Here is a 20378-nt window from a genome sequence, read left to right as displayed (position 1 = left end):
CAGTGGGTCATCTCTGTTTGTGGCACAGCAGTTCCTTTTTAGGTGAGATGTCCTGGGGCCTCCTCTCTAGTTGTTGTAAGGTCGGACCCTGGTGGTCTTCTTGGCTTCCCCTTCCTGGTGGCCATCTTGGCTCCTTCTTCCCTTTTTCATCTCCTGCCGGAAGTAAAAAGTCCCACCAAACCACTGAGGAATCTCTGACGTAATAACCCTCTGCCGAGATCTACCCTCCTTCATGACCTCCAGAGCGACCAACCTGGTTTTGCCACCTCGACTAGCTGACCATTCACAATCTCACATTCCTGAGCTTTGCCTTATTTAGGCCTGTTCAGGTTATATGATGTCACTTCCTGCCCCGAAGACATAAGAACCGCACTCTGCCTTTGTTCAGGGCAGAACTCCTCGTGGCCATTCTTGTGGTCAGTGGGTTCTGCCCGGGAGCGCACTGCCAATAAAGACTGTTACTTTCCCTTGGTGTCTGGGTTATTTCCTTACAGCTTGAGACGCCCATTTTTGCGAGCTTACAGTTGTGGTGAGGGGGTCCTCTCCAGCTCTGGCGGGGGAGTGTCTCTGACTTGTTGCTGGGGGCTCCCCACATGATGTGGAATAAGGCTCCTCTTGAATTAGGGCAGATTCTCACAGTTCCCCTTGAGTTTCGTTGGGGACACTGGGACTCCTCTCAAGTTACATCAGCGGGCTTGGGACTCATCTCCAGTTGCGATCTGGAACTCGGTGTTCCTCTCGAGTTGCAGTAGGGGAGTTGGGCCTCCTCTCGAATTGTGGCTGGGAATATGGGCTTCCTCTCCAGTTGTGGCAGGAAACTCGGGGCTCCTCTTGAGTTGAAATAGTGGACTTGGGGTCCACTTGAGTTGCGGCTGGGAATGCAGGATTCCTTTCGAGTAGCCGCGGGAGACTCAGGGTTTCTGTCGAGTTGCAGCAGGTAACTCAGAGCTCCTCTGGGGTTGTGGCGGGGTCTCAGGGTTAATTTCAAGTTACAGTGTGGAACACAGGGTTCCACTCAAGCCATGGCGGGGAACTTGGGGTTCCTCTCGAGTTGCGGGGCAAGTTCAGGGTTCCTCTCGAGTTGTGACGGAGACCTCAGGGAACCTCTTGTGTTGCCTCAGGGGAGTCAGATCTCCATTTGATTTGTGAGGGGGAGTTCGGGATTGCTCTTGAGTCACTGCAGGGGAATCGGGCCTCATCTCGTGTTGTGGGGGGAATATTGGGGTTCATTTCAAGTTGTGATTAGCACCTCAGGGAACCTCTCATGGTGTCTCAGGGAAGTCAAATCTCCTTTCCAGTTGTGATGGGCACCTCAGGATTCCTCTCAAGGCGCTGCAGGGGAACAGGGCCTCATGTTGAGTTGAGGCAGGAAACTCATGTTTCCTTTCCAGTTGCAACAGGGATCTCGAGGTTCCTATCTATTTTAAACAGGGGAGTCAGTCCTCGTCTCGTGTTGAGGTATGGAACTTCGCTTTTCTCTCAAGTTTTTAAAGGGGTTTGAGGCCTCCTGTCGAGTTCAGGCGGGGTATTTGGGCTTTTTATATAGAGGTGCAACAGGGAAGTCAGACCTTCTTTCATGTTGTAAGGTGATACTCATTGTTCCATTCGAGTCAGTGCAGGGGAATCAGGCCTTATCTCGATTTCAGGGGGAATCCAGTGTTCTGTAATTGTAGCACAAACCACGGGGTTCCCCTCGAGTTTCAATAGGTGAGACAGACCGCCTCCTGAAGTTCAAGGGAGAAGTCGCTATTCCTCTCGAGTTGAAGCAGGGGAATCGACACTCATCTCCAGATGAGTTGGGTAACATGGGTCTCTTCTCGAGTTGTGGTGGGAAATTCGGGTTTCCTCTCGAGTTGCGACATTTATCTCATGAAACCTCTTGAGATGCATAAAGGGAGTCAAACTCATTTTGAGTTTCAAGAGGGAACTCGGGATTGCTCTCAAGGTGCAGCTGGGGAAAAAGGCTTCATCTCGCATTGAGGGGGGAATCTCATGGTTTTTCTCAAGTTGAGGCGGGAAGCTTATGGTTCCTCTTGAGTTGTGACAGGGCTCCTAGGGAACCTCTCGTGTTGCCTCAGGGAAGTCAAGTCTCATTTCAAGTTGTAAGGGGAAGCGCGGGATTTTTTTCGAATCACTGCAGAGGAATCGGATCTCATCTCTCATTGAGGGGGGAATCTCGTGGTGTTTCTTGAGTTGCTTCAGGAAGCTTTGGGTTCCTCTCCAGTTGTGACACGGACCTCAGAGAACCTCTCATGTTGCCTCAGGGAAGTCAGGCCTCCTTTCAAGATGCGAGGGGTACCTTGGGATTCCTCTCGAGTTGTTGCAGGTGAGTAGGGCCTCATCTCGGGTTGAGGCGGGAAACTCAGGCTTCCTCTCCAGTTGTGACAGGCATCTCAGGGTTCCTATCGAGTTTCAACAGGGGAGTCAGGCCTCGTCTCATTTTGAGGCATGGAACTCCACTTTTCTCTCGAGTTGTAACAGGGTTGTCAGGCCTCCTGTCGAGTTCAGGAGGGTCTCAAAGAGTAGGATACAAATGAAGCGACTCAGCACACATGTATGCACTCTGAGAGCATCCATTTCTGTACCTCCAGGAATGTAGTACTACTGTAAAAATTTCTCAGAAATGGTCAGTTTTAATTGTTTCCATTTGGACTTTCTCACCATGACACCACTCACTCTACAGTTTAGGGAACCTATGTTGGGGTGCTACCAACTGCTAAGAATAACTATTCTAATTATACATTCTGGAACTTGGAAAATAGCTATAGAATGAGCTCAGGAACTCCCTGGACTCACTATGAGGTGAATCTGAGCTAAATTTATGTTGATAAGTTGACCCCCATAAGGTCTTACTTTGACTGGATGGCCACAGTGAAAATTTGGTTCTCCTGGAATCAATGTGATTTCACAACCACTGTTCAGTTCAGTTCAGTGGATCAGTTGTGTCCAACTCTTTGCTACTTCATGGACTGAAGCACACCAGGCTCCCCTGTCCATCACCAATTCCCAGAGCTTACTCAAACTCATGCCCATGGAGTCAGTGATGCCATCCAACCAAGTCATCCTATGTTGTCCCCTTCTCCTCCTGCTTTCAAACTTTCCCACCATCAGGATCTTTTCCAATGAGTCAGCTCTTCACACAAGATGACCAAAGTACTGGAATTTCAGCTTCAGCTTCCAATGAATAGTCAGGGCTGATTTCCTTTAGGATGGACTGGTGGGATTTGCTTGCAGTCAAAGGGACTCTCAGAGACTTCTCCAACACCACAGTTCAAAAGCATCAATTTTTCAGTCAAGTTTCTTTATAGTCCAACTCTCATATCCATACTTGACTGAAGGAAAAACCATAGCTTTGACAAGATGGACATTAGTTGCCAAAGTAATGTCTTTGCTTTTTAGAATGCTGTTTAGGTTGGTCATAGCTTTTCTTCCAAGGAACAAGCATTATTTAACTTCAAGGCTTCAGTCTCCATCTGCAGTGATTTTCAGTTCAGTTCAGTTCAGTTCAGTCGCTCAGTCATGTCCGACTCTTCGCGACCCCGTGAATCACAGCACGCCAGGCCTCCCTGTCCATCACCAACTCCCGGAGTTCTTGCAGCCCCCCAAATAAAGTGTCCAGTAGTTTTAGAAAATTACGATTATTTCCTTTTCCCAAGTGTATTTACCTTGATAAAATTTTTGTGTTCCTCTTGGGAGGGTGGGGTAAATATTACAAATAAAAATTCTGGCTATAGTTGCAAGTCCTTCTTTAGAAGACCAAAACTCCCCTTCATTGAATGGTTTCTGGGGCTGTAAAGTGGCTCAATTCGAGGAAGTAATGAAGAGCCATGAGTATCTATTTTAATAATCTTAGTTCAATTTTGGTCGACTTACGTCGATTTAGGTCAGTACATGCCCAATATGCTACTAGAGATCAGTGGAGATATAACTCCAGAAAGAATGAAGAGATGGAGCCAAAGCAATAACAACACCCAGTTATGGAAGTGACTGGTGATGGAAGTAAAGTCCAATGCTGTAAAGAGCAATATTGCATAGGAACCTGAAATGTTAGGTCCTTGAATCAAGTCAAATTGAAAGTGGTTAAACAGCAGATGACAAGAGTGAATGTAGACATTTTAAGAATCAGCAAACTAAAATGGGCTGGAATGGGTGAATTTAACTGAGATGACCATTATATCTACTACCATGGGCAAGATTCCTTTAGAAGAAATGGAGTAGCCATCATAGTCAACAATGGAGTCCAAAATTCAGTACTTGGATGCAATTTCAAAAATGACAGCATGATCTCTGTTCGTTTCCAAGGAAAACCATACAATATCATGGTAATCCAAGTCTATGCCCCAACCAGTAATGTTGAAGCAGCTGAAGGTGAATGGTTCTATGAAGACCTACAAGATCTTTTAGAAATAACACCCCAAAAAAAGATGTCCTTTTCATTATAAGGGACTGGAATGAAAAAGTAGGAAGTCAAGAAACACCTGGAGTAACAGGCAAATTTGACCTTGGAGTATGGAATGAAGCAGGACAAAGGCTAATAGAGTTTTGCCAAGAGAATGCACTGGTCATAGCAAACACCCTCTTCCAACAACACAAGAGAAGACTCTACACATGGACATCACCAGATAGTCAATACCAAATCAGATTGATTATATTCTTTGCATCCAAAGATGGAGAAGCTCTATACAGTCACCATAAACAAGACTGGGAGCTTACTGTGGCTCAGATCATGAACTCCTTATTGCTAAATTCAGACTTAAATTGAAGAAAGTAGGGAAAACCACTAGACCATTCAGGTATGACCTAAATATGACCTAAATGAAATCCTTTACGATTATACAGTGGGAGTGAGAAATAGATTTAAGCGACTAGATCTGATAGACAGTGCCTCATGAACTACAGACTAAGGTTCATGACATCGTACAGGAGACAGGAATCAGGAGTATCCCCAAGAAAAAGAAATGCAAAAAGGAAAATGTCTGTCCGGAGAGCTATTAAAAATAGCTGTGAATAAAAGTTGCCAAAGGAGAAAAGGAAAGATATAACCATTTGAATGCAGAGTTCCAAAGAATAGCAAGGAGACTTATGAAAGCCTTCCTCAGTGATCAGTGTGAAGAAATAGAAGAAAAGAGTAGAATGGGAAAGACTAGAGACATCTTCAAGAAAATTAGAGATACCAAGGGAACATTTCATGGAAATATGGGCACGATAAAGGACAGAAATATTATGGACCTAACAGAAGCAGAAGATATTTAGAAGAAGTGGCAAGAATATACAGAACTATACAAAAAAGATCTTCATGACCCAGATAATCACGATGGTGTGATCACTCAACTAGAGCCAGACATCCTGGAATTCGACGTCAAGTAGGCCTTAGGAAGCATCAGTACGAAAAAAGATAGGGGAGGTGATGGAATTCCAGTTGAACTGTTCCAAATCCTAAAAGATGATGCTGTGAAAGTGCTTCACTCAATATGCCAAAATATATGGAAAACTCCTCAGTGGTCACAGGACTGGAAAGGTCATTTTCATTCCAATCCCAAAGAAAGGCAATGCCAAAGAATGTTCAAACTACCGCACAATTGCACTCATCTCACACATCTCATACGATAGTAAAATAATGATCAAAATTCTCCAAGCCAGGCTTCAATAGTACGTGAACCGTGAACTTCCAGATGTTCAAACTGGTTTTAGAAAAGCCAGAGGAAACAGAAATCAAAATGCCAGCATCCGTTGGATCATCAAGAAAGCAAGAGAGTTCCAGAAAAAAAATCTGTTTTTGATTTATCAACTATGCCAAAGCCTTTGACTGTGTTGATCACAACAAACTGTGGAATAAATATTCTGAATGAGATGGGTATACCAGACCACCTGACCTGCCTCTTGAGATATCTCTATACAGATCAGGAAGCAACAATTAGAATTGAACATGGAACAACAGACTGGTTCCAAATAGGAAAATGAGTACATCAAGGCTGTATATTGTCAACCTGCTTATTTAGCTTATATGCGGAGTACATCATGAGAAACTCTGGGCTGGAAGAAGCACAAACTAGAATTAAGGTTGCTGGGAAGAATATCACTAACCTCAGATATGCAGATGACACCACCCTTATGGCAGAAAGTGAAGAGGAACTAAAGAGCCTCTTGATGGAAGTGAAAGAAGAGAATGAAAATGTTGGCTTAAAGTTCAACATTCAGAAAGCTAAGATCATGGCTTCTGGTTCCATCACTTCATGGCAAATAGATGGGTAAACAGTGGCAGACTTTTTTTTTTTGGGGGGGGGGGCTCCAAAATCACTGAAGATGGTGACTGCAGCCATGAAATTAAAAGAGACTTACTCTTGGAAGAAAAGTATGACCAACCTAGACAGCATATTAAAAAGCAGAGACATTATTTTGCCAAGAAATATCCGTCTAATCAAGGCTATGGTTTTTCCAGTGGTCATGTATGGATGTGAGAGTTGGACTATAAAGAAAGCTGAGTGCTGAAGAATTGATGCTTTTGAACTGTGGTGTTGGAGAAGACTCTTGAGAGTCCCTTGGTCTGCAACAAGATCCAACCAGTCCATCCTAAAGGAGATCAGTCCTGGGTGTTCACTGTAAGGACTGATGCTAAAGCTGAAACTCCAATACTTTGTCCACCTGATGTGAAGAGCTGATTCATTTGAAAAGGCCCTGATGCTGGGAAAGATTGAAGGCAGGAGGAGAAGGGGACAACAGATGATGAGGTGGTTGGATGACACCATCGACTCAATGGACACGGGTTTGGGTGAACTCTGCGAATTGGTGATGGACAAGGAGGCCTGGCATGCTGTGGTTCATGGGGTCACAAAGAGCTGGACATGACTCAGCGACTGAACTGGAACTGGAACAAAGCAGATATAGAATCACACACGTTGTAAGCAAACTTAAAGTTACCAAGATGGAAAGGTGGAAGGGGAGGAGTAAAATAAGAGACTGGGGTTGAAATATGCAATCTAACCTGTCTAAATAGATAGCTAGTAAGAACCTACTGTGTGGAGAAGGAAATGGCAATCCACTCCAGTATTCTTGCCTGGAAAATCCCATGGATGGAGGATCCTGGCAGGTTACAGTTCATGGGGTTGCAAAGAGTTGGACAAAACTGAGCGACTTCACTAACTAACAAGAACCTACTGTATAGAACAGGAACCCTACTCAATACTCTGAAATAATCTATATAGGAATAGAATCTTAGAAAGAGTCAAAGTATGCTTATGTATCATTGATTCACTCTGCTGTATAGCAGAAGCTATATAAAGCTGGAAATCAACTGTATTCTCATAAAAATTAATTTAAAAAGAGTGAGTGTAAAGGAATAATACAAAACAAAAGATAAGATTGTGCAAATAGGAGTATTTTCTTTTCAGGATCTCAACATTTTGCATATTAAAGTATATAATTTATTTAATGATAGATTGTATTAGGCAGACATTTATTTTGCAAGCTCTACAGTTACAGCTAAAAATTAATAAGGAACACTGGATAAAAAAATGGTTCACTTCAGTCGCTCAGTTGTATCTGACTCTTTGAGACCCCATGGACTGAAGCACGCCAGGCCTCCCTGTCCATCACCAACCCCCAGAGTTTACTGAAACTAATGTCCATTGAGTCAGTGATGCCATTCAACCAGCTTGTCCTCTGTCGTCCCCTTCTCCTCCCATCTTCAATCTTTCCCAGCATCAGGGTCTTTTCAAATTAGTCAGTTCTTTGTATCAGGTGGCCAAAATATTAGAGTTTCAACTTCAGCATCAGTCCTTCCAATGAATATTCAGGACTGATCTTCCTTGGGATGGATTAGTTGGATCTCCTTGCAGTCCAAGGGACTCTCAAGAGTCTTTTACAACACCACAGTTCAAAAGCATTAATTTTTCGGTGCTCAGCTTTCTTTATAGTCCAGTTCTCACACCCATACATGACTACAGGAAAAACCATAGCTTTGGCTAGACGGACCTTTGTTGGCAAAGTAATGTCTCTCCTTTTTAATGTGTCTAAGTAATACATAAATACTAAAAGTATATTAAAATAACAAGAAATAATAAGAAAAAACATTGAAAATACATATGTATAGGAGAAAATATATATATAAGAGAAACAAAATATAAACATCAAGGCAGTAAATTTAAATTTAGTCATATTTATAAAACCGCTATTAAAATGTATAGCAATCCAGTCAACGTAGAGCATGGTGTTGATGTTCAGTGGCTAAGTCTCGTCTGACTCTGCAACCCCATGGACAGAAGCATGTCAGGCTTCCTTGTCTTTCACTATCTCCTGGAGTTTGTTCAAACTCATGGCCATTGAGTCAATGATGGCATCTCATCATCCATCATCCCCTTCTCCTTTGTCAGTGAACTGGCTCTTTGCATGACGTGACCAAAATATTGAAGCTTCAGCTTCAGCACCAATCCCCCCCAGTGAATATTCAGGGTTGATTTCCTTTAGGATTAATCAGTTTGATTTCCTTCCTGATAAAGGGACCCTCAAAAGTCTTCTCCAACATCACAGTTTGAAAGCAGCAATTCTTCTACACTCAGCCATCTTTATATTCTAACTATCATATCCATATATGACTACTGGAAAAACCATAGCTTTAACTATATGGAGCTTTGTCAGCAAACTGATGTCATTGCTTTTTAATTACCACTCTAGGTTTGTTATAGCTTTTCTTCCACTATAGTTAAATAATTGTGCATATTTGAAAGTTGTTTAGAGAAATTTTTAAAAATTCACAAGAAAAAAATGCATAACTTTGGATGGTGATGGATATTAACATTAGACATTGTGATGATCATTTAAAATATATTTATGTTGTTCAGCAAAAGTTAATATAATGCTATAAGTCAAGTATATCTCAACTAATCACCGAATTATAAAGTCGTGCTTTATGTTAAGTAAATTATGCCTCACCACTATTGCCAATTTAAGCATCAAAGCCTAATGAAAATAATAATGACATTGTATTGTTAGGCTCAAATATATCTATTAAACAAATTAATATGCATAAATATGTACCATGAATACTTATTCTGTTATGTGTCTTTCTAAGTCATCTGTCTAAAGGTATACATGTTGCAGCATACTATAACACCCTTTTTTTAGTGACCCAAAGTGAGGACTGTGGCAGAGTTTGGCTTTATGCTCTTCAAATACATCTGCTTTATTGACATACAATAAATATCATTCCCTGACTGCAAGGAGGTCCAACCAGTCCATTCTAAAGGAGACCAATCCTGGGTGTTCATTGGAAGGACTGATGCTAAAGCTGAAACTCCAATACTTTGGCCACCTCATGCGACGAGTTGACTCACTGGAAAAGACTCTGATGCTAGGAGGGAATGGGGTTGGGAGGAGACGGGGAAGACATAGAATGAGATGGCTGGATGGCATCACCGACTCTGTGGACATGAGTATGAGTGAACTCCGGGAGTTGGTGATGGACAGGGAGGCCTGGCTTGCTGTGATTCATGGGGTCGTAAAGAGTCGGACACGACTGAGTGACTGAACTGAACTGAACTGAACCTTCTCAGAACTACATTGGACCAGGTGATTAGTTTCTACAATGACATATGGTTAGAAATGATGTGTTTATTATGTACAGAGGCTCTGAATAGTGTATTTGTTTCCTTATGTTCTGTCTGTCTGGCGTCTCAGGTTTCTGCATGCTGAAGATCCGGTAGGAAACTACAAAGAAGAAGTAGGAATAGTGGGACTCCTAGCTGGAAACAACGAGAGCTTCTTCGTCACTGACTGCAAATGTGTGCTGTAATATGATTTCAAGTTGTTTCTTTATTTTGTTACACTGATATATTTGAGGTATTGTCTCAGAGTGTAGATTTGTTTTCAGGTGATGATGATATTGAACTGAACACGGAAACATTCAATTCAGTATCCTAACTATAGATTTAAGGATTACATCAGTTTACTCACATGGGTGATGGGTGATGGACATTCAGTTTTTTCCATCCTGTAAGTAAAACTTAGTTGAAATAAATCATCAGTGCAATTCGCATTTGTAAATAAATATGACACTAAATGACATGGATAAAACATCAATCCTAAAAAAGTACATAAGTCCAACTTATGAGGAACTTGCTGTAATAAAGAGAAGGAAATTTAAAATACAAAGTAGAAATGCAATTTTAGAAACAGGAATAGTGTTTCAAATTGTCAAAGAATCTCTAAACATAAAGAAAAAATGTGCTTATTAGCAGAAGTGGATATTGGCCTTGTAACCTCATTCCTGATAATTTTAGCTACATACCTGCCTGGAAGTAGCTGAAACAGAAAAAGAATTTTGAAGGAGGTTTTTTTTTTTTTTTCTGTCTTAAATAATTGGGTTTAAATGGGTTTTTAAAAAATCATTAATTGGAGAATAATTGCTTTACAGTGTTGTGTTGGTTCTGCCGTAAAACAAAGTAAATTAGTCATAGGTGTACATACATCCCCTCCGCCTTTAACCTCCCTCCCACACCCACTCCATCGCCCCCAGGTTGTCACAGAGCTTCAGGTTGAGCTCCCTGTTTTATATATTTAGAAACTTTCCACTAGTCATCTGCTTTACATGTGGTGGTGTATATGTCTCAACGTTAATCTTTCAGTTTCTCCCACCCTCTCCTTCCCTCACAAGTCTGTTCTCTATGTCTACGTCTATATTCCTGCCTTGCAAATAGGTTTTTGAATATCATTTTTCTCAAGCACACACACACATATACATACATACATATATATACATATATATGTATATATATTTATATTTATGCATGTGTGTGTTAATATATGATATCTTTCTTTCTCTTTCTGATTTACTTCACTCTCCATAATAGGGTCTAGGCTATTTTTAAGGTGCCTTTCATTTTGAATCTGTTAGATACCTATGCAGATGACCAACTAGATATCATAACATGAATAAAACAACCCAGATTTTTGTCAGCAGATACAACATGCTTTAATTTCCACAAAAGTTAATCTAGGAACAGTGTTCCACTTCTGAAAAGGGATCTAATCCTCCCCGCAGTGTATTGGAAAGAACAACAATATCACATTTGTGTATTAGTAAGTGAAACACTTTTCTAAAGATGTGAAAGATAAGATCTGAATGAATTATGGGAATAAAATTAAGGAAGGCAAACTTATAGCAATTACTAATGGTCTGAAATGCAATAAATTGAGTTTTAATTTCTTTTCCAGAAAGTATTATTGGTTCAGTTCAGTTCAGTTCAGTCGCTCAGTCGTGTCCAACTCTTTGCGACCCCATGAACCACAGCACGCCAGGCCTCCCTGTCCATCACCAACTCCCGGAGTTCACTCAAACTCATGTCCATCGAGTCGGTGATGCCATCCAGCCATCTCATTCTCTGCTGTCCCCGTCTCCTCCTACCCCCAATCCCTCCTAACATCAGACTCTTTTCCAGTGAGTCAACTCGTCGCATGAGGTGGCCAAAGTATTGGAGTTTCAGTTTTAGCATCAGTCCTTCCAATGAACACCCAGGATTGATCTCTTTTAGAATGGACTGGTTGGATTTCCTTGCAGTCCAAGGGACTCTCAAGAGTCTTCTCCAGCACCACAGTTCAAAAGCATCAATTCTTCGGCGATCAGCTTTCTTCACAGTCCAACTCTCACATCCGTATATGACCATGGGAAAAACCATAGCCTTGACTAGACGGACCTTTGTAGGCAAAGTAATGTCTCTGGTTTATAATATGCTATCTAGGCTGGTCATAACTTTTCTTCCAAGGAGCAAGCGTCTTTTAATTTCATGGCTGCAATCAGCATCTGAAGTGATTTTGGAGCCCCCCCCAAAAAAAGTCTGACACTGTTTCCCCATCTATTTCCCATGAAGTGATGGGACCAGATGCCATGATCTTCGTTTTCTGAAAGTTGAGCTTCAAGCCAACCTTTTCACTCTCCTCTTTCACTTTCATCAAGATGCCTTTGAGTTCCTCTTCACTTTCTGCCATAAGGGTGGTGTCATCTGCATATCTGAGGTTATTGATATTTCTCCCGGCAATCTTGATTCCAGCCTGTGCTTCTTCCAGCCCAGCTTTCCTCATGATGTACTCTGTATAGAAGTTAAATAAGCAGGGTGACAATATACAACCTTGATGTACTCCTTTTCCTATCTGGAACCAGTCTGTTGTTCCGTATACAGTTCTAAATGTTGCTTCCTGACCTGCATACAGGTTTCTCAAGAGGCAGGTCAGGTGGTCTGGGATTCCCATCTCTTTCAGAATGTTCCACAGTTTATTGTGATCCACACAGTCAAAGGCTTTGACATAGTCAATGAAGCAGAAATAGATGTTTTTCTGGAACTCTCTTCCTTTCTCCATGATCCAGCGGATGTTGGCAATTTGATCTCTGTTGCCTCTGCCTTTTCAAAAACCTGTTTGAACATCTGGAAATTTTTTCCACCCCCACAGAGGGGAACCTTTGTGTCAAGAAAGAGCTTCAGAGGACAAATCATCTACAGAAAAAGTAGTTTTAAAACATAAACCCAGATGATCACTGAACAGAAGCAGTCTTCTAGAAATTAAACTGATACTCAAGAGAAAATGTCCCCCAGGGTAAGCATGACTACTTCCTACATAAGAGCAGCTGATCTTTGAAGAAGACTCCCTAATGACAGTGACTTCCTGATTCAAAAGAACTGTAAAAATTTACAGGGTCAAAACATCTATATTCTCATAGATAACTTCATGTAAATTCATGAAGGTAAGATGTTAGATGGTTTTATTTAAACGTAGTTCTGGTTTGAGGTTTAAGATAAAAACGATAAAACAGAAAAATTTGAAATTCTGAGATCTTTATCTGAAAATTAGTTAACTTAAATTAACCAATGTATTTCTTTATTTTTTTAATGATAAAATTAGAAATAAGTGAAATAGCAATAATAATAATAGTATTTATAATAAAACTTTCACTTAAGATAATTTTGAAAACTAATTGTAGTGGAAAGAGAGAAATAAGAGAGAACATTTGTTGACTCAATTTTTTAAACAAAGTATTAATTCAAAAACAATAGTTTGTGGAGCTGGAAGATGGGAACAGACATAGTAGATTTAATGAAATATGAAAACACAGAAAACAGTCATTAATAAAGTGTTATGAAAATTGTCACACAGTGTTGACTGCCTGATGGTAACTGATTACATGAATTTGAAGTGAAGCAAGGTAACAGGCCTCTGTGTGTGTGTGTGTGTGTGTTAGTCACACTCATATGCTTTTGCCACTTGCATTCCTAAAACAAATAATCATAGGGTTTAAATAAAGTTACATTTATTAGATAAAATTACAAAGGAATTTTTAGGAGGTATTTTATTTGGTTGTAAGAGAAGTAGGTGACAATGGATCAGAGAATCACATAGGTTAAGAACAGACTATATTAAAATATCATGAAACTGAAAATCATTCAGTCATGTCTGACTCCTTATGACCACATGGACAGTCCATAGAATTCTCCAGGCAAGAATACTTGAGTGAGCAACCTTTCCCTTCTCCAGGGGATCTTCCCAACCCAGGGATCGAACCCAGTCTCCCGCCTTGCATGAAGATTCTTTACCAACTGAGGCACAAGGGAAGACCGAGAACACTGGAGTGGGTAGCCTATCCCTTCTTCAGTGGATCTTCCTGACCTTGGAATCAAAACGGTATCTCCTGCATTGCAGGTGGATTCTTTACCAACTGAGCTATCAGGGAACCCCAAATATCATGAAGAATGGGTCATATTTATGGACTGAGTTAAAGGTTAATTGGTATTTGTAATGCAGTGTACAGTGGGTATTAATAGGGAACGTTATTGGACCCCATGATGTAACATGCTTTCCATGTGTAGCATAACCGATGGGTGAGGTACACAGACGAGAACAACACGATTACACGTATCTGCTCCCCCAGTAACAAGGAAAGTCAGTTCTCATTGAAGTAGAAATGGGAGGGCTTAAAATGTTATGAATAAAAATTAGGCAAAAGTTTTAAGTGAAAAGCTTTGAATTGAAAGGAAATGGAATAAGTAAATAGGTACAGAAAAAGAAATTGATGAACTCAAAGAAAAACAATAGCAAGCCTGTGTCATATATAATTTCACTTTTAAAAGGGGTGAAATAATTTAACACTATTGCTGCACAATCAGCTTTAAATAAAAATGCATACATCTTATTGTTTCTGGTATCAGTTCTGCTGCTGCTCAGCCACTTCTGTCATGTCTGACTCTTTGTGATCCCATGGACCATAGCCCATCATGCTTCTTGTCCATGGAATACTCTAGGCAAGAATACTGGGGTGGGTTGCCATCCCCTCCTCCAAGGGATCTTCCTTACCCATGGATAAAACCTATATCTCCCATATCTCCTGCATTTCAGGCCGATTCTTTTACTGCCGAAATACCAGGGAAGCCCTCTGGTATCACTACATCCAAGTATGAGACAATGGAGATTTTATTTCTCAAATTGACTTTAACTGCACGTCAGTTCATCGCTGAGGTTTCAAATCTCATGTCTTAGAAACTGAGCAAAGCAAAGGCAGCAGTACTCGCAAGGATTATGTGAATAGGTTCATGCATCTGATCCAGTTAACAGAAGGGAAACATTGCTCAAAAGCATCAATGAATTAACCGTCTTGAATTTACCATATCCACAGATGTAAGAACAGAAAAACCAAATATCACCACAATGATGGAATTCATCCTTTTGAGGTTTTCTGATATTCCCAATTTCCAATGGATTCTTTTGGGGATATTTTTAGTCCTGTATCTGACCATCATGATGTGCAATAGTGTCATTGTACTGATAAAAAGAATTGATCCTACTCTCCAGACCCCCATGTACTTTTTCCGCAACAACTTTTCCATTGTAGAAATCTGTTATGTGACTGTCACTATCCCAAGAATGCTCACGGACCTCCTGAGACAGAAAGGGAACATTTCCTTCATTGCCTGTGCTACACAAACATGTTTGATCCTTCTGTTTCGAGGTTTAGTGTGTCTACTCCTGGCCGTGATGGTCTATGACCGCTACATGGCCATTTGTAACCCTCTTCACTATGGTCTGATCTTGAGCTCCCAGGTCTGTGTCCAGCTGGTCATTGCCTCCTGGGTCAGTGGAGTCCCTGTTGTAACTGGGCAAACATGGCAGGTTTTCTCTCTGCTTTTTTGTGTGTCTACCACAATTAATCATTTTTTCTGTGACCTCTCCCTAGTATTCAAGCTTGCTTGTGGGGACGCATTTACGAACGAGACAGCAATCTGTGGAGTTGCAGTGGTGTTCATCATGGTTCCATTTCTGTTGACTGTGGTCTCCTATGGCAAAAACATCACCAACATTCTGAAATCGCCATCTTCCAGAGGGAGGGCTAAAGCCTTCTCCACTTGCTCGTCTAACCTCACAGTGGTGGTCTTATTCTACGTCACAGCCTCTACCACCTGTTTACAGCTCAAACAAAATCCATTTGAAGAAACTGTACACGACCAAAACATTTGCTGCCATGTTAAAATTTATAATTTACACGTTTTAGTGTGTAGATTAGTAATTTAAAATAAGAAGTAAACCTTACTATAATTATTTTCCACAGTTCGGTGTGATCCACACAGTTAAAGGCTTTATCATAGTCAATGAAGCAGAAATAGATGTTTTTCTGGAACTGTCTTGCTTTCTCCATGATCCAGTGGATGTTTTCTAAGGTTTCCAATCATTTGCTGAATGTCTCCCAACTTTTGTGTAGAAAAGAGAGATAAGCTTCCCAGTTCTTTGAAAGAAATGCATCCAGAGGATGTTGGCAATTTGATCTCTGGTGCCTCTGCCTTTTCTAAAACCTGCTTGAACATCTGGGAGTTCACGGTTCACATATTGCTGAAGCCTGGCTTGGAGAATTTTGAGCATGACTTTACTAGCGTGTGAGATGAGTGCAATTGTGTGGTAGTTTGAGCATTCTTTGGCATTGGAATGAAGACTGACCTTTTCCAGTTACAGTACATGTTGCCAAAACCTAAAGATGTGAATACCAGACCACCTGACCTGCCTCTTGAGAAACCTGTATGCAGGTCAGGAAGCAACAGTTAGAACTGGACATGGAAAAACAGACTGGTTCCAAATAGGAAAAGGAGAACGTTAAGGTTGTATACTGTCAACCTGTTTATTTAACTTATATGAGAGTACATCATGAGGAATGCTGGGCTGGAAGAAGCACAAACTGGAATCAAGATATACAGATGACACCACCCTTATGGCAGAAAGTGAAGAGGAACACAAAAGCCTCTTGATGAAACTGAAAGAGGAGAATGAAAAGGTTGGTTTGAAGCTCAACATTCGGAAAACAAAAATCATGGCATCTGGTCCCATCACTTCATGGGAAATAGATGGGGAAACAGTGGAAACAGTGACAGACAATTTTGGTTCAATGTGTGTTTGCTTTTGGCACTTATATATATTTCTTAATATATTAAATAAAATTTCCAATTAAATAATAATAAATAATGGTACTAAGTCACTTTGAAATGTCAAAAAATGTAGTAATTAAAGACTAGGTATAGATGATATTAAAGAAAACTTCGAGTCAACACATTGTAACAAAATTTATATATGTTTATTCAGTTTGCTGACCAAGGTCCATCTAGTCAAGGCAATGGTTTTTCCCGTGGTCATGTATGGATGTGAGCTTTGGACTGTGAAGAAAGCTGATCGCCGAAGAATCGATGCTTTTGAACTGTGGTGCTGCTTTTTAATATACTATCAAGGTTGGTCATAACTTTCCTTCCAAGGAGCAAGCGTCTTTTAATTTCATGGCTGCAATCAGCATCTGCAGTGATTTTGGAGCCCAAAAAAACAAAGTCTGACACTGTTTCCACTGTTTTTCCATCTATTTCCCATGAAGTGATGGGACCAGATGCCATGATCTTTGTCTTCTGAATGTTGAGCTTCAAGCCAACCTTTTCACTCTCCTCTTTCACTTTCATCAGTTTGATATTATAATAAGAGATTTAAAATGACATAACACATATGTATGGGCATGAAATCTTTCCTGTTATCATGCTTAGTAATTTGTTTATTACATGCCATACAGACTACAAATATGTTCTACAGGATTTCTCAAATCAATCAATGAAGCTTCAATTATTTTTCTGACAGGCTGTCATACTGTTTGATATTCAATTTTTATCACTCTTGGAAGAAGTGGAAAGAAAAGATCCAGATATACAGCTCCCTCTGATTACACATGGAACAATTTTCTTAATTTATACTGAGAAAGTGAATGCAATAAAAGGTTTTCATTCTATTTTAAAATTACTGTTCATAAATATATGACTTTTAATTTAGTCTTGTGTTCATTCCTCATCACATATCTAATAAAATATCTCCCATGAAAAATGAATGTGTCACAAATACAAATGGCAGTACCAGCATATTTGTAAATAATTTACCAGTTATCAAAGCAAAGGATATTTTTTCTACACATTTTAAGCAAAATTCTAGCGGTTTACTTATCTGAAAGTGTTGAGTTCAGTTCAGTCGCTCAGTTGTGTCCGACTCTTTGCTACCCCATTAATCACAGCATGCCAGGTCTCCCTGTCCATCACCAACTCCCAGAGTTCACTCAAACTCACCTCCATCGAGTCGATGATGCCATCCAGCCATCTCATTCTCTCTTGTCCCCTTCTCATCCTGCCCCCAATCCCTCCCAGCATCAGAGTCTTTTCCAGTGCGTTAACTCGTTGCATGACGTGGCCAAAGTATTGGAGTTTCAGCTTTAGCATCAGTCCTTCCAATGAACACCCAGGATTGATCTTTAGAATGGACTGGTTGGATCTCCTTGCAGTCCAAGGGACTCTCAAGAGTCTTCTCCAACACCACAGTTCAAAGGCATCAATTTTTCGGCAGTCAGCTTTCTTCACAGTCCAACTCTCACATCCATACATGACCACGGGAAAAACCATTGCCTTGACTAGACGGATCTTGGTTGGCAAAGTAATGTCTCTGCTTTTTAATATGCTGTCTAGGTTGGTCATAACTTTCCTTCCAAGGAGTAAGCGTCTTTTAATTCCATGGCTTCAATCAGCATCCACAGTGATTTTGGAGCCCCCAAAAATAAAGTCTGACACTGTTTCCACTGTTTCCCCATCTATTTCCCATGAAGTGATCGGATCAGATGCCATGATCTTAGTTTTCTGAAATGTTATAGTTGGGTAAATTTAAAATGGCTATGAAAAAGTGGATTTGTCTTAAAGAATAAAACACAATTAATAAATTTTCTTATTTAAAATATAGTCAAAATGACTTCAGGCAGAAAATCCAAACTACGTAATAATTGTAAATGACAACACAATAATTAGGAATACTTAACACTAAGATCCGTCTAGTCAAGGCTATGGTTTTTCTCGTGGTCATGTATGGATGTGAGAGTTGGACTGTGAAGAAAGCTGATCGCCGAAGAATTGATGCTTTTGAACTGTGGTGCGGGAGAAGACTCCGGAGAGTCCCTTGGACTGCAAGGAGATCCAACCAGTCTATTCTAAAGGAGATCAGTCCTGGGTATTCATTGGAAGGACTGATGCTAAAGCTGAAACTCCAATACTTTGGCCACCTCATGTGACACGTTGACTCACTGGAAAAGACTCTGATGCTAGGAAAGGTTGGGGGCGGGAGGAGAAGGGGACGACAGAGAATGAGATGGCTGGATGGCATCAGCAACTCGATGGACATGAGTGTGAGTGAACTCCTGGAGTTGGTGATGGACAGGGAGGCCTGGCATGCTGTGATTCATGGGGTCGCGGAGAGTCGGACACGACTGAGCGACTGAACTGAACTGAACTGAACTGAACACTATCAGTGAACATGGGAAGAGTGAAATTAAACTATATTTCTGTGAGCCCTCTGAGACAAATATTGAAAAGTGACCTTTCACATCTTTGCAGTGTTTTCTTAAGCAATAGTTTTTTCAAAACTGCAATCACATCCTTATTCCTAAGACTGTATATCAAGGTGTTAAACACTGGCGTCACAGCAGTGTAGGAAACAGCATTTTGTCGGTTCCTGCGGAATGATTTGATTTGGGGCATAAATAGGTAATAGTCAAGGAACCAGAGAATAAAAGCACAACGGTGAGATGGGAAAAGCAGGTGGAGAAGGCTTTGGACCAGCCTGTGGCTGAGCGCAGCTTTCATACGGCAGAAATGATTTTGACATCAAAGCCCAGTATCGGGAGGAAAGGAATCGTGGCAAACAGCACAGCAACCGAGAGACACACATTTCATTAAGCGCCGTGTCCGCACAGGCCACGGTGATCAATGGGGAATGTCACAGAAGAAGCGGTCGATCTGGTGTGAAGCACAGAACAGCAGTAAGTACACCCGGCATGTCTGTGCTGTCGGGACTGGAATTCCCGCACCCAGGCGCCAGCAGCCGACTGCAGGCCGGTCCTGTGGGTTGTGAGGGAAGGGCGTGCAGAGGCTGCACGTGGATGCTCAGGGCCCAGGCCTCGCCCCCAGGAGGAGCGCCCCCGGGGCTCCCGGAGCAAGGAAGAGGAGCCTCTGATGGCACAGAGGCTGCACATGGACACACAGGGCACAGACCTCACTCCCAGGAGGAGCATCCCCGGGGCTCCTGGAGCAAGGAAGAAGCGCGTCAGATGGCACAGCTCAGCGAAGAAACACTTCTGTCCTGAGTCCAAAGGTCACTAGAATCCTAGGGAGAGTGACAGATACGTAACCGATTTCGAGTGACGAGAAATTTGCAAGGAAAAACTACAGGGGCGTCTGGAGCACAGCGTCTACCGTCGTGATTATTCTGCTAAGATGAATATGTAGATGAGAAAGAAAATTCCAAATAGACGTCCCTGGAGGTTCGGAAGATCCAAAAATCCCAGGAGAACAAATGCCATGACTAGAGAGAAATTGCCTTCTGCTGTTTGGTCTCCTGAAAGCACCTGCAGTATATATATATATAATCAATGTAAAGTCCTCTATCTCTCTGAGTTGCAGTTTGCCAAGTGATAAAATGTGTACACTGCACTTTCAAAACTCACTAATTTGAGTTCTAAAAAAGCATCTAAACTTGATATTAAGCCGTAGTTTAAAGAAATTCATTCTTTTACAAAAAACAATCCATCAGAAAAGAGTAGTATCAGGAATTAGGTCTGCTGATAGATGGCTGTATTTTCCCGTTACTGATAATGAAATAATCGATGCTGCATTCTGTAATTCAGCTTTGTGAGATGAATTTATAGCCAGAAATCTGACAATTTTATTTAGAAGACCTTTCCATCAATTCTCCTTTCTCATGTTATTTCTTTTGAATTGCATTTATTTATATTTTGATTTCAGCTATCAAATATTTTTGAGTCATCATGCAACTATAATTTAAAAATAAGCCAG

The 20378-nt window shown here is 41.0% G+C and overlaps 1 protein-coding gene across 1 annotated transcript; it reads left to right on the top strand.

The window, feature by feature from the left end:
- The first annotated feature begins 4888 nt into the window (after nucleotides 1–4888).
- On the top strand, nucleotides 4889–19685 carry LOC148774946 (olfactory receptor 10AG1-like). The gene is made up of 3 exons (XM_088845557.1): nucleotides 4889–4905; nucleotides 14661–15471; nucleotides 19494–19685. The coding sequence occupies exons 1-3, from the start codon at nucleotides 4889–4891 to the stop codon at nucleotides 19683–19685; spliced, it is 1020 nt and encodes a 339-aa protein (XP_088701683.1).
- Nucleotides 19686–20378: the final 693 nt, after the last annotated feature.

The sequence above is a fragment of the Moschus berezovskii genome, chromosome 18, assembly GCF_049115385.1.
Source record: "Moschus berezovskii isolate FMDL1 chromosome 18, NW_MosBer_1.0, whole genome shotgun sequence".
NCBI lineage: Eukaryota > Metazoa > Chordata > Mammalia > Artiodactyla > Moschidae > Moschus > Moschus berezovskii.
This window is presented reverse-complemented; position numbering and strand designations above follow the sequence as displayed.

Bases quoted from the DNA above. Each gene is read 5' to 3' on its own strand.
- LOC148774946 (XM_088845557.1), top strand. The intron at 15,472-19,493 runs GTACACGACCAA...CCTCGCCCCCAG, and splicing joins AAAATCCATTTGAAGAAACT to GAGGAGCGCCCCCGGGGCTC.